This window comes from Mauremys reevesii, linkage group 5 (assembly GCF_016161935.1).
Source record: "Mauremys reevesii isolate NIE-2019 linkage group 5, ASM1616193v1, whole genome shotgun sequence".
Lineage (NCBI taxonomy): Eukaryota > Metazoa > Chordata > Testudines > Geoemydidae > Mauremys > Mauremys reevesii.
Genome location: NC_052627.1, coordinates 93102968 through 93117505, shown reverse-complemented (window position 1 = coordinate 93117505; position 14538 = coordinate 93102968). Strand labels below are relative to the sequence as shown.

Here is a 14538-nt window from a genome sequence, read left to right as displayed (position 1 = left end):
ATCTTCTGGAACCTTTCCTCCATATCCCTATAACGTGACTGCCAATTTGCCTCTTGTCCACAGTATGTGCCCTGTTGGAATCATAGTTTGAAATGAGAGAATAGAGGCTAAATAACCATGGTTTTTGTGCATGTAGTTTGTAAATATTCAAGGTTGAATTTTCACATTCATAGTGAGGATAGCTCAGAAATCAGAAGATAGACCATAAAAATGATTTTTACTTCTTTGTAAAAGCTAATGATTTTTAGGCTCGTCTAATGATTGGCTGGGTTCTGACTCATGATTATTGAACTATTGGAGTTGGCAACACTCAAAAAAACAGTTCAAAATTGTGTCTGTTTATGAGGAGAGGAGAAAACATGAATTAAAAATCACACAGTGATCAAATGGTATTTTATAATTCTCTCTTTAGCAAGTTGAAACTAATGGCCTACCACACTTTTTAACCTTTTTATGCAGTGATGTGGGAAAATGAAATAGCATGGTACAAATAGTCCAGAGGGGGAAAAGTATAGTGCTGTTGGTTTGGTTTTGGGAGAAGCATGTCCAAAACAAAGCAATGTGATGGTAATATCCTGCCATCACACATGCATGTTTTGTAGTGATTTTATTTGAGGCCTGATCATTTTCAACCTATTGTCTCTTTACATTTCCATTCCATTGCTGTTATATATGGGAGAGTAGCACAGTGATGTTATTACTAACTAAAGGCTCTATAGAACACACCTTGGTAAAACTGACCAGAGAACCAAAAAAGAGCAGAGAGACTAGAGGAATGCTGGCACCTTGGAATGCTTCTTTCAGGTGGAAAAAATCTGGGATATCATGAATAAATTAGGGGGGTGGTCACCAATTCATGTATTTCCAGTCCCAGCCTGTCTCAATCTGTAGGAACCACCAAATCCATGGACTAGTGGTAAAGAATCTTTTGCAGGTTCAGAGGGAAGGGAGGGATTCTAGAGAGTCACTGCCCCTACAACACACATCCACTGGCTTCTGGTCACACTGGTAAAGAGGAATATAGACCTAAATCTGCAAAACCATGAAGCACAGTGAGATGCGTAAGAATGACACACTGCGTTATAGACACACTAACTCCTCTAACAACACACTCTACTTCATGTGCTTAAACAACAGTGATAAACACAAGTACAAGCAAATGCCAAGTTATTCTTTCCTCGGGTTCCCATTGTCACCTTTTGCACGTTTTTCTCTTGGGATTAAGCTCTTTGGGGTACGTTTTGCCTTCATTTTGGAAAGCATGTGTTGGAGCTTAATAAGTAGAATCAAATAACAATAGTTGCATCACTTCATATCACACATTTTCTCTTCACGTTTGCATTTGTTCTGTCAATGGCCCTTTGATGGCAAAGTTGCAAGGTGTCCATTATTTCCTTAAGTTATACTTGTTGTTTATTAACATAAAAAACATAATATGGAAGGCTTGATTCATGGCTGCCCCGTACCTTCTGTAGTCATGTACCCTAATGCGTGGGTATAAAATGCTGGCAGATGAGAATGGAACCATTTTATACCTGTTTTGCATTGGTGGAAATGGCTATACAATGTGCAGGACAACTATGAATCAGGCTCTGATTGTTTAATTTTTTAAAATTGAAAACATCTAAAACTCTCACAAAACCCTTAATTATTTCTTTGAATTGTCTTCTTGTTGCTGTGTTATGGGAAGTAAGTGAAGCTCTGTATGTATCTTTCCCTCTTGGTGAAGGTGGATGAATACAGCAAATATTTTTCCATAAATAATCAGTGGAATTGTTACAAGAATTTGGTCAGTTCATGCTTGTGCCCCTTTTGCATTTGTTTCCTGACAACACTAGTGTGATCAAGTTGTGCTGAAGTTCAGCAAAACCAAATTTCAAAGTTGCCCTCACAAGCATTCACAGCAAGCAGATATTAAATTTGCAAAGGCAAGTATTTGCGCCATAAGTGCTTGTGGGGCTCCTTCAATAAGGAAGTAGAAACACATAGCATGTGGCTCATCTGAGCAATAACAACTAACCCAGGCCCCGATCCTGCAAAGACTTACAAAGGTTATTAGTTTTACACACTCTGAATAGTTTCATTGAGGTCAGTGGGACTACTCACACAGCACAGAGTTAAACATGTACATAACTCTTTGCAGGATTGGGACCCTAGTCAGTTCAGATAGTGAATACTGAATACCTACACACAACTATTCACTATCAATCCACAGAGGTAAAATATTTAGCAGAAAATTCACTGAATAGTTTTGAATAATGAAAACACTGGAGAAAAATCAATGAATATTCCTCAAAGAGAAAAATGGGTAAAAACATTGATTACAATCTAGTTTATTATTACGTTTATTATTCAGTTCTGCCTTTACAGTGTTGTTTCTCGAGCCTTTTTATGACTACATTCTTCAGTTTCTTTCACTAACACAGGATACTGCCTCTTAAAATGTTAAGCATACCCAGACATCTTTATTCCCGTCTGATGGCTTGATACTCCCAATAGTACTTTTTGAAATATTTTATGCATTCAGTGCTCCAGCACTGTTACAAAAATGTTGGGTTGCTGTAATACTAACAGCAGTGAATAGATTTTTTTTCTGTATACAAAATGGGTGAGATTTGTACTTTGCTTGCACAAATGCAGTTCTGCCTTTCAGGAGACATATTTAGTAGTTACCTTTGCTTTGTGCAGTGTTTTTTCTGCAGTGACAGCAGGCAGTGGTTTAGTGGCAATTTTAGACTCTAGCATTACTGTACATTATGTACAGTACAACAAGGCTTTGCAGAGCCACATTTCTTAAAAAAAAAAAACCAAAAAACAGGATGACATTCCTAGTTTGCTTACATTGTATTGTAACAACTTCGCTCTTGCTGTCCATCTTTGGCAATTCTTCAACATTATAAACAAAGGCCATTCAACCTCTTTTTTAAAAAAAGGAAAGAATTCTTTTTTATATTCATGTAAAATGCCAAACTGAACATTACTTACATTAAAACAATTACTTGAAACTTTTCACTTGAGTTACTATGCCTATAAAATACTGCATTGTTATTGCATTTCACTTACCCCTTCCACAATATATATTATCCCCATCAAAACACTGCAAGTACACAATATCATTTTTTAAAATTACATTTTATTTTGCATATTTCCTCCCTCAGATGCCTTATTTTTACTAGTATCTGAGCGAAATGTTTTTAAGGTTTGAGACTTTTAGAATGTCGTTATTAAAGTTATCATCCTGGTTTTATTTCTTTATCCATGATCCATTAAGAAAATAAAAGGTAAATCATAATCTATTTTTGTTAATGGAATTTCATGTGAATCTAGGAGGATTAAAAGTAAAAACACCCACAGACATAGAATATAATCAGGCTGCCACAAAGTACATTTCAGAAAACAGTCAGAAGTGCAAAAAGACCATAAAGTAGAGCACAGGGATAAGCCACGAGAAGCTGCTGGCCTTCCATGGCTAATGCAGAGATAAAAATTTTGGAAGCTGACAGACTGCACCATCCAATAATAATCAGAGCTAACGAGGTTCCAAGTATCCCCCTATGAAGCAAAAATAAAACAAAGAGAATCCACTGGTTAATATGTGCAGAATGAAGTCTTATCACAGTCTCGTTCATGTCTAAGATCTTGTTGTTAATAAGGCAGTAGTCACTGGTACAAACAAGGAATGACTTATGTAATGAAAGTCAAGGTTGAGCAGTGAATTAAAATAATAAAACATCAAGCAAAATTGATTGCTCCATTTCAGATGGAAACAACAGCTCCATCAATGGTACTACTTGGAAGACTAGCAAGCTTCCAACTACTTTGTCCAGGGCTATAAGCAAAACTGGGCTCTGAGCTTTTAAATTTCAAAGTGAACAGAAGTCCCCTAGCGGCTAAAATCAACATGCACAATATGTTATTATTTAAATGGGGCTATGCAGATTTGCTCTTTTACCAAGACAGCCTGATGGTCTCTAGAGGCCATGTGTGGTAGGGAATATGAGCTTGAGAAAAGACAAAGTCTTGTATCACTCACTTGTGATCATTCACACTGGCTCTTACATCATTCCTTCTCTGCCTTGGCATAGAGCACACACTAGAGGTGTGTCAGGAGAATCATAGAATCATAGAATATCAGGGTTGGAAGGGACTTCAGGAGGTCATCTAGTCCAACCCCCTGCTCAAAGCAGGACCAATCCCAACTAAATCATACCAGCCAGGGCTTTGTCAAGCCTGACCTTAAAAACCTCTAAGGAAGGAGATTCCACCACCTCCCTAGGTAACCCATTCCAGTGCTTCACCACCCTTTTGGTGAAAACCTTGTTCCTAATATCCAACCTAAACCTCCCCCACTGCAACTTGAGACCATTACTCCTTGTTCTGTCATCTGGTACCACTGAGAACAGTCTAGATCCATCCTCTTTGAAACCCCCTTTCAGGTAGTTGAAAGCAGCTCTCAAATCCCTCCTCATTCTTCTCTTCTGCAGACTAAACAATCCCAGTTCCTTCAGCCTCTCCTCATAAGTCATGTGCTCCAACCCCCTAATCATTTTTGTTGCCCTCCGCTGGACTCTTTCCAATTTTTCCACATCCTTCTTGTAGTGTGGGGCAAGCAAACAGGACACAGTACTCCAGATGAGGCCTCACCAATGTCGAATAGAGGGGAATGATCACATCCCTTGATCTGCTGGCAATGCTCCTACTTTTACAGCCCAAAATGCCATTAGCCTTCTTGGCAACAAGGGCACACTGTTAACTCATATCCAGCTTCTCGTCCACTGTAACCCCTAGGTCCTTTTCTACAGAACTGCTGCCTAGCCAGTTGGTCCCCAGCCTGTAGCAGTGCATGGGATTCTTCCGTCCTAAGTGCAGGACTGTGCACTTGTCCTTATTGAACCTCATCATATTTCTTTTGGCCTAATCCTCTAATTTGTCTAGGTCCCTCTGTATCCTAACCCTACCTGCCAGCATATCTACCATATCAGGGTGCGATCCACGCCATCCTCCAGTTCATTAATGAAGATATTGAACAAAACCAGAAAGGATGTAGCAGGTGCATGCTGTGCAGTGGCAATTCCCATCTAGCATAATAGCACTTTGGGGGCATTGAGAAATTGGTGCAATTTAGAGTAGAACTGTGGCTGCTTTACTTTGCACTGGGAGCCAAACTGGCCACCCCAGCTGGCTCCAGGATTGATAGTGATGGAAAGATGGCATAAAGTCACCTTTGCCCCAGTCAGCCAAGAGCTGCTTAGGTGCACTTAAAGATTCAGCTCTCAGTCTAACAGCACATTCCTGCCGGAATAAATGGTATAGCACTAATATGGCCCTGGTGCCAGTGGTGTCTATGAAGGCCAAATCCTCAGGCACCTTCCAGGAGCACAAAAGTCTCAAAATGCAAGGAAAATTGAAGGACTGGACAACAGAACCTATTCAGGCAGGCTGCATTTGTGTGCCATGGAGCCAAGCTCTAAGGTACAATTTGCACAGGAACATGGAAGGGGATTTGTGGGACATGGAAGGTTTTCAACTTCAGATCTGCACACAGCATGGACCTATTGACCAGAGCACAAAGTTGGGGAATAATTGCTGACCACGTATTCACATAGCCTGTAGATGTGCCCACATCTTTGCACCAGTTGCTGCAAATTGGGCCCGAGGATTCCATTCTTTAGCCCCATACTCACTTGCCTTAGCACGCAGCCCAAGTAAATGGGATATTCCCTCTGTTCAAGGATTTTGTCTAAAGAAGGGTTTCTAAGGGGGAGGGGAGAGATCAGCAAACTGCTTATTTAAGTCTATTCTTATCAGACACTATTACCCCTAGAAAATGTACTCAGCTTGTGATTATGCACAGTGCCATCTTAGATTGACATGAATAGCCCTGTGAAAAATTGAATTTTGTTTCACACATTTTTGCTTGAAAGTGTTGGACATTTCTTTTGTGCCACTTTGCACCCTCCTTGTCCCAAATTTTGATTCATTCAAAGTTAAAATGAAATTGCTAATTTTGCATTAAAAAAATATGAAAAAAACAGATAATTTTCGTGTTTATGACCTAACATCTATCTTTGCTAAGAGAATGAGCTCGGTTTCAATTACAGAATTCTCTCTCTTTGTATCTTATCTGTCCATTATCTTAGGTAAATTTTCTGTGAAAAGAGACCAAACTAAAGCTATTCACAAAATTTAAAATTAGAAATTGACAAAATGCTTCATTAAAATTTCAATCTTTGACCAAAGAACTCTTCTGATTTTGATCAGCTCTATTTAAAAAACAAATAAACGTTTCCTTGAAAACTGCCAGTTGCCTTTAATAGCTTGCAGTTAGATGACCTCAGTATTTGTAGTATTTAAGGCATTTCCTGTTGTAAGTAAGGACACACAAGGGAACATTGCAGATACTGATGTAATCTTATCTATTTCTGATAAAATTGTCAAGTTTTAAGAGCTACCACTGTAAATATTTTTGGATTTCTAAAGACAGACTTTTAGTAGGTTTACAGCATATTACAAATGTATTGTATGTGCTTGGGGATTTTCTGAAGCCGACACCAGCACCCTGGTTGAAAGTTGAAACCTCGATTTAAACTACTACTGCTGTGGTTTTACAAAACAAAAAACAGAGTAAAGGAGGTCTGTCAAATCAGAGGCGGCCTCAGTTTTGAGCACGACTTTGTTTTAAATAAAGATACTGTAGTTCCAAACTGGAACTATTTATCCAAATTCACAAAATTTTGGGGCTCATATAAAGTGTGACAGATCTCTGAGCCATTCTAGAACTAAAATTACACTCAAACCCTCTCTCTCACACACACACTTTGTCCATTTCCATCTGAAAATACTAACATTCTTTTTAGTTCCTTCATGTACTGATATTTTCCTTCCAATTTTTGGCAATATAAAGTGTCCTCTAGTCTTAGCATTAAATTTTTTGTGTAACACTAGACTTAATTACAGTAATCCTTATGGGTTTTGCCATTATACTCTGATACTTACTGTAGTGAGAAGAAGACTGCACAGCTGGACAGGACCACCATGGGTAGCAGGCAGTAGCCCAGTACACTGGCAACACAGCCATATGAGACACCTGCTATGCTCATCAGGTTCAGTAAAGCATGTATTCCTAGGCACCCAACAGCACTGATGCCATATACATAGCCAAAGTGAACTTTTCCTGCCTGAAATAAATATGAGTAAGTACAAAACAGCATACATGTACCATAAATCATGAAACACTGCGAGGAAACAGAATGAAAGCATGAGGTGTGATCCTCTTTCTGCTTATACAAGTTTTACACTGACTTCATTTATACCATTTTATGTGTGATCAGAATCAAGGCCAGTATTTGGGGATTTTTTCTCCCCTCAAATAAAAATATCCCAAGATAAATGTTTCATTAATAATTTATATTTTAATTTGCATTGAATGGATAGAAATACAGGACCCAATTCTACATTTCCTTGTAGTAATCAGGCTCCAAGGAAGGACAGGAACTGGTTAGGGAGACTCAGGAAGGTGTTTGGAATCGTAAGATAAAAATAACGAAATTAAACTTTAGGTTAAATATCAGGAAAATCTTAGGACTAGGAGATGTGAGGCTGTGGGTCTCCCAAGAAAAGTGGTGGGAGCCTCATCACTTGAGACATTTCATGCTAGATTGGTTAGTGGGGATGACCTACTTTTTTTTGTAATACGTATCATTGTTTTCTTAAAAATTACCAAGGCCACAATCTGTTTAGTAGATAGTAACACTTGTGGTTTCCTTTGTGCATTGGGGACATCATGTACCCTTTCATTACCGCAGTTTGAATCTTTCACACCAAACCTGGCAAGACTTGGAGTCTCTTTCCAATACAAACCCAAAACTCTGACCAGGCTCGATAAAAGTTTGTGAACCTTTTGGGAAAATATGTTGAATTTCAGGGTGAATTTATCCCTTCCTTTCCTTGGCTACCATGCAGGAGTCACAGTTTTCTCCTGAACCCAAACCTAGCATGTATAGCACAAAGTATTGTGACTCCGCTGCTCCATGGTATATGTTCCCTGCCACATTAATCTTTCTAGTAACTATCAGCAAATCTTTTTTTTGCTCCACTTAGTGCGTGATTCTCCAGCTCTTTTTCAGAATTTCTTTTTAGTCAATGTAATGCGTGTGAAAGGTACCCGGCCTGACAGCTCTGGAGACTTTTATCTTCTAATTTATCCACAAAGCAACTACAATATAGGCAGCAGCCACAGACAAATTTACTCACGCCATTTCAACTCTAATTTAGATGAATCACCTCTAGATGTGAGAGTAGCAGCTCAGTACCCATTCCCCATGAAATGTCTGGCCTCTCAGGCTGCTAACAAGTGGACTGAATGCTGGCTGTTGGGGTAGTATTCAGATTTTGACAACTGTTTTTTTAGGAAATAATTAGAGTTCTAGGATGTAGCCTGAAGTCATCAACTTTGCGCCTCTGGCACAGTGGAACTTCTTACCATAAGGGTAAAGCTTGTCTATGCAGGAGGCAGAACTTTCTCAGAGGCCAGCTCAAGATTGTAGAACTAACTCCTCAAGGAACTAAGGGCCATCACGAACCATACCACCTTCCACTTCAAGTGAAAGGCACATTTCTTTGAACTTGCTTTCTTTAACACAAACATACAGCAACATGAGTATACATTTTTAGATAGATGGATAGATATAGATATAGATAGTAAAAAAAATCACAAACAAGACATTCTATTGTACACACAATTCTCCCCCTGGAGAGAGGATGAGAGAACAAACATATGAGAGATGTTAGTCATTTTGCTTAACACATTACTGGAATGTGCTCAGATAATATGGTGATGAGCATGGTATAAGTACCTATATGGATTAGAATGGAATAGAAATTGCACTGACCTCACCACCATCATTTCCAATAGGCCAATCAACAGTCTTTAGATTAGATAGCAACAAGCTGCAGGCACCACTGATCTGTGCCAGATTTGAAACAGTGACCAAGAAGTAAAAATCTCTATATCTCATTACAGTTGGAGGTGACAGACAGCAGAATCAGACCCAGGGGCCTTGGGTATCCACTGCTCTGCACCCTGCATACTCACGTTTGTGAAGAGTGAGTATAAAATGCCACCAAATCAAACTTCTACATGCACTTACACAAGTGGTAGCATTTTCTACCCACCTTACACAGGTCTGAGAACACAGGATGAAAGGCAGTGGAGAATCCAGGCCCAATATTTTAATTTTATTTTTATTTTGTTCCTTCCGCAAGACCGAGTGTAGTAAATTTAACACATTCCAATTCAAATTCTGCCAAACTAGTAGGCCCTGATTCTGATCTCATGTACACCGGGAGTATCCCCATTGAACTCAGGGGAGCTACACTTGTGCTACACAGTTTGAGAAGAAAATCAGGGTCATCATCTTCAGGTATATCCTCTTTTTTCCCTTCCTTTCTACTGCACCAGACATAAATTCTCTGTAAATCAAACAGTGCTCGAAGTGGAATTTTCATTTAGCTGCTAACCTCCCTTCTTTTGTCTCTCTTACAGTAATTTGTTAATCTTAGATTAAGCTTCTAAGTAGGGCTGTGTCAATTAAATACTCTGAAACAAACAATATAAAATATTAGTTGATTATTGTTGTTGCATCTGTCTGCAATACAGCGTCTATCAGTTGATCCGTAGAAACTATTCCCCCAAACAATTGAAAAAGTTAAACCTATTAAAAACCTGCAATGACTCCAGTGGTAGTTGTTAGTAATCTGCTGTAGCAATTAGAGTTTTAAAAATATGCATATATTTTAGGTTAATATTAAAGGGCTCTAATAGGAGGTTTGAGAAGAGGGAAGGTGCCCTAACCAATATCAGCATGGTATCTATTAGGATGGAGAAAGACACAGTATTCTCCACTGAAGTCAGAGGTGTAATTTCCAGCTGGTGTAGAAGTATCTGCGCTAATTCTGATCAAGCTATCGCACTAAAAATAGCAGTGTAGCCAGGATGGTGAGTTGGGCTAGTTCTTGGATAGGCTCGTACTTTGGACGGCTAGCTGCCTATGATACTGTAGCTACACTTCTACTTTTAGCACAGTAGCTTGATGCGAGCTAGTATGGGTATGTCTAATTGAACTGGAAATAACAATAGTCATTATTTATATTGAAGTTTGCATGTTCAAGGCACTGCACAAATATTCCTAGGATCTGTAAGATTCTTCTGATTCAGCAGTTTATCATAGAGGAAATAGAGAATTAGAGCCCCCACCCCCGAATTAGAGTGCTCCATTGCAAGGGAAGCACTCCATTCCTCAAAATTGCCATGTGTTTCCACTCCCTTTCAGAGAAACAGTTGCCAACAACCAGTGCAATGTTTTAGTAGCAATGGGGAGCCCCATTGTCTCTGATCAATAATTGAATTAGGAGTCTTTGGTAGCTTCTGGTTCAGCTTTCCTGCTATCAAAAAGCTGTTAGTTGGTAGAGAGGGGTGAGGCAGGAGATGGGGGCGGGGGGAGATAAGAAAGAAGGGAAGAAGTTTAAATACTGCCCATTTGTTTTGCTTGCAAGGAAATCTGGAAAAAAAGTACTACCAACATTAATTGACAAGTAGCTGCACAAGCTGATATGTTAAAGAATTATTTCCTTCCCCACAATAATATTGACAGAGGTCCATTTTTCAATAGCAACAAAACTGAGGGTGTGTGTCATGCTGGAACATCTTCCTATTCTCATTCCAATTTCAATATTGCCAACCCCCACAGATAAAAAATTGTGAGTCAGAGTCTCAAAAATCATGAGACTGGCCCAAAAAAGCATGCAATTTAAAAATAATAATCATAATCAAATCACATTTTTTCATCTGTCTTTTGACTTTAACTCTCCTCTATTCCTCTGCCAATGTGTGTGTGATAATTGCAGGTTGAAAAGCCAACCTTTAATGCACACAAAATTGCATGCCTCTCTGGCTGCTCAGATATAGACTTCACTTACCCTCTCCTCACCCCTCAGATAAGGGAATTGCCAGCCATTTCCTATTGATGCCTCCTGCTGCCCCATGACTTCTCTACCTGGGACCAAGCAGCACCACTTCTCTGACTTCACCCTTCCCTTGCCTCCTGCTGCCTAAGAACCCTTTCTCTGCTATAAGCCCACATAGGAAAGCAGGACTCGGTGGCAGGACAGGTCTGTGTCCTTAGCTCCAAGCCTTTTACAAACAACTTTGCCCAGCTCTGAAAATCATGGGATCAGAGGAGCTTCTCACATCATACCTCCTAAATCCTGTGACTCACGAACAATTTACAAGAGTGGGCAATGCTGCCTTCCCCTGGCTGCTCAGAGGGACTCCTCATACCCACCACTGCCCCGAGGCTGGGGGAGTTACCATTCTATCCCCTCAATCTCCCACTCCATCACTGTCCTCTGCACCTCCCCCAGCCTCCCTCTTCCACACCTAATCCCTGCTTTATCCTATTCCCTTGCAACTCATAAACCTGCTTTCTGTTTTCCCCAGTGCTTTGCTCCCCCTCACTCTCCCCATCCAACTTTCACAGTGTCTCTGCTGCTTCTCACAGTCCCTGTGTCTTGTTTAGCCCCTTGAACCACAAAGTGGCAGCCATTTTGCTTGTGGGGATGGCTTCAATCTCACTGGAAACAGGGGGAGGTGGCAGACAACCTTGTTAGGTGAAGTCTGACTTCCACATGCAGATAGACTGTAGGGAAATGGTGGCCATCTTGCTTTTTTCAGCCCCTTTGACAATAATAGGAGATGGCGCCATTTTGAATAAGGGGGAAATTGTGACTTGCCACCTTTCATCATGTTTTCATGAGACAGGTAAAAACACCCCAATATGGACAGAGTCACATTAAAATGGCTAGAGTTGGCAATACTGTAACATAGGTCTTGACCCTGCAAACTGCTCCATGCAGTGGACTCCTTGTGAGTGAGTGGAGCCTCTTGACACATACATTGTATAAAATCTCTCTCTATATAGGCACATATGCCCAGAAAATATGCCCTGCTTTTATACTTTTATTGAAATCATTTTACTGTGTTACATCAAGGTGTAATTTTATATTTAAATACTGTATGTATAAGCTGTACAGCAAAGAGATGTTCTTATATCCACTCTCAATAGACACTGAAGCAAATGTTTCATTTTGTACCTGCTCAGCATCTTCCAAAACTGCACACAGTTGTTATTTTACAGTTATGAACTTTACAATCTCATGACTTCTGCCTTACTGTACCAGTAGCAGTGTAGCTCCAAGGGCCAAACAGAAAACCATAGGTCCAGTCAGGTCTGTCTCATTCATAATGCTGCCATCCGCTGGTTTGATTGGGTTTAGAACTGTTAATGTTTTCTGCCATATGTGATCAAAATTAATCCCAAGTTCTGCAAAAGGAAAGTTCCATAATTATCCATGATTTTTAGAAGCTTTTATATACAAATCCACTAGATACCACAAGTCCAAAGTAACAAAATGAGCTGCTTTCTTCGCCCCAAAGGAAATAAGAATGCAGTAGAATGTATTCTGATTCCAGCTGCTCATACAGTGTCTTTAGGACTGAATTCTGACTTCAAGCTGGGATGATTAATTTATTAAATTGAATTTTATGTGATGGACCAAAAATACTGACAACACTGTTCACATGTTTGGTTTTCCTATTTTTACAATATATATGTTTCTAAAATCTTATTAACTGAGACCTCAAATAATATGCTGATCAGCAGTAACTGCAGAATTCAAGGCTTTTTAGAACATTGAGGACATCAGAGATACATGCTTTAATTGTGAAAATCTGACAAGAGAAGTGTCTTAATGCTGTACTGCTAGAGGCATTTAAAAACATGACACCCTTCGCTTCGAGGAAAAGCAAAAATAACATACGTAGGATTTTATGGGCTTTTTGCACTTGCACAATTATTCCTGTGGATCACTCGATGCTGGATGAAATCCTTCCCCATTGAAGTCAATGGGAGTTTTGTCATTGACTTCAGTGGGGCCAGGATTTCATCCTTAATCTCTGCATAAATATTCAAACTCTCAGGAGTAACTTTTTTCCTGTGATGCTCCAGTATGGGTTAGGGCAATATTGGAATTGGATAGCCAGCATTTGTGGGACCAACCCCCAATTCAAAAAGCAGATGTCCATGTTTTGCACTCTGCCAGGCCATTTTTTTGAGAGAGAACGTTGAGGCCAGATATTTTGCATGCACTGTCTATACTCTAATTATGTTACTGTAAATATACATTTTAACTGGAAATGGGCCTGACCCACGCCCCAGATCTGAACACCTCTGGAACGTTGTGGATCAAAACATCCTTGTTGTAAGGTGAACTGCGTGTGGTGCTTGCTGGTTTGGGACTACATTCTATTTACAATAGGCACAACAATCTGGCTATTATGGAAGTCAATGGTAAAAATCCCATTGACCTCAATGGTGCAGTATCAAGCTGAATGTGCCTAGAATTTACTTTGCTTCATTATGTTGAATCAGTAACAAATAATCCAATTTTACCCTTATCTATTTGTTATTCATAAAGCAGCAATATTTCTGTAAATAGAAAGAAATCTTCACCTGTTTATTAGCTACAAGTATTAAGGCTTGAACATACCTTGCTTATAATAAACAGTACCTTTTTTACAGTCTAATGGTCAACTAGCTGAAAGTATGCAGGGTGCACAAACTTTCTCCAGTTTTCTACTGAAAGAAGCTGCCTTAAGTCTTTTTAACTAGTAAATTTATTACTAGGTATGCAAACTTTATTATAATACATGTTTATTAATTATAGGTACCCTCACATGATGTCTTATTGTGTGATATAAATACAGAGGGGAAAAATTGCTATGAAGCCTGAATACAAAATTTATTGTTATGCTGTCACCTAGTGGTAGTAAAGTATATGATCTATGTGCCATAAAAATGAATTAATACTTTTATTTTCTATGCAAATTGTGGCACTGCCCTTCCAATCATAAACATGTGAATATGTTAGAAATACAAGATAACAAATCAACAGTAATTTTTTCTGATTTGACAGTCTTGGATTGATTATTATTTCTTAAAATGCACAAGTAAGGATTTTGATTGTGTGTTGTCAACTAGCCAATAGTTACAGTTCTTATACAAAAGCTTACCAAGTGAATTTTTAAGAAGTCTGGTTTTGAGACAAGGTATGTCAGAGCAAATGTAAATGGAGGTGAGGTTTGGTTGTTTGTATTTATTTTGAAGAGGCTAGGGGATCTAATATTACTTCCAGTTTAGGACAATACCTAATACCTGTTAATATGTGACTTGGATCTGGGCCCTGGTACAAAGTTCTGCCTGCATGTATGCAATGCAGGAACTTGGACACACTCTCCTTTTTTTCTTCTCTAAACCTGATCCTGAAATCCCCACTAAAGGGTATTTGGAGTGTGCAAGAACTGCAGGATCCAGCTCCTGGCAGATGTCCATCCTGCAGGATTCAGGGATCTTGGCTGAAGTGATGGAGAGGTACAGGCCAATATCAAGTCTAACTATTGGGGGCGGTGGCTCTACTGGATAT

General features: G+C 39.4%; 1 protein-coding gene across 4 annotated transcripts in view; it reads right to left on the bottom strand.

Moving 5' to 3' along the window:
• Positions 1–2364: 2364 nt before the first annotated feature.
• YIPF7 (Yip1 domain family member 7) overlaps positions 2365–14538 on the bottom strand; it is a 41011-nt gene continuing 28837 nt past the window's right edge. For 3 of the 4 annotated variants that reach the window (XM_039542355.1, XM_039542357.1, XM_039542356.1), the window contains 3 exons: positions 12235–12380; positions 6997–7178; positions 2365–3552 (listed from right to left, as the gene is read on the bottom strand). In XM_039542355.1, the coding sequence (XP_039398289.1) occupies positions 3390–3552; positions 6997–7178; positions 12235–12380 (491 nt within the window). In that variant the 3' untranslated portion in view covers positions 2365–3389. Of the gene's footprint in view, positions 3553–6996; positions 7179–7334; positions 8633–12234; positions 12381–14538 lie in introns of those variants that run through there. The other variant, XM_039542358.1, reaches the window with a different exon arrangement.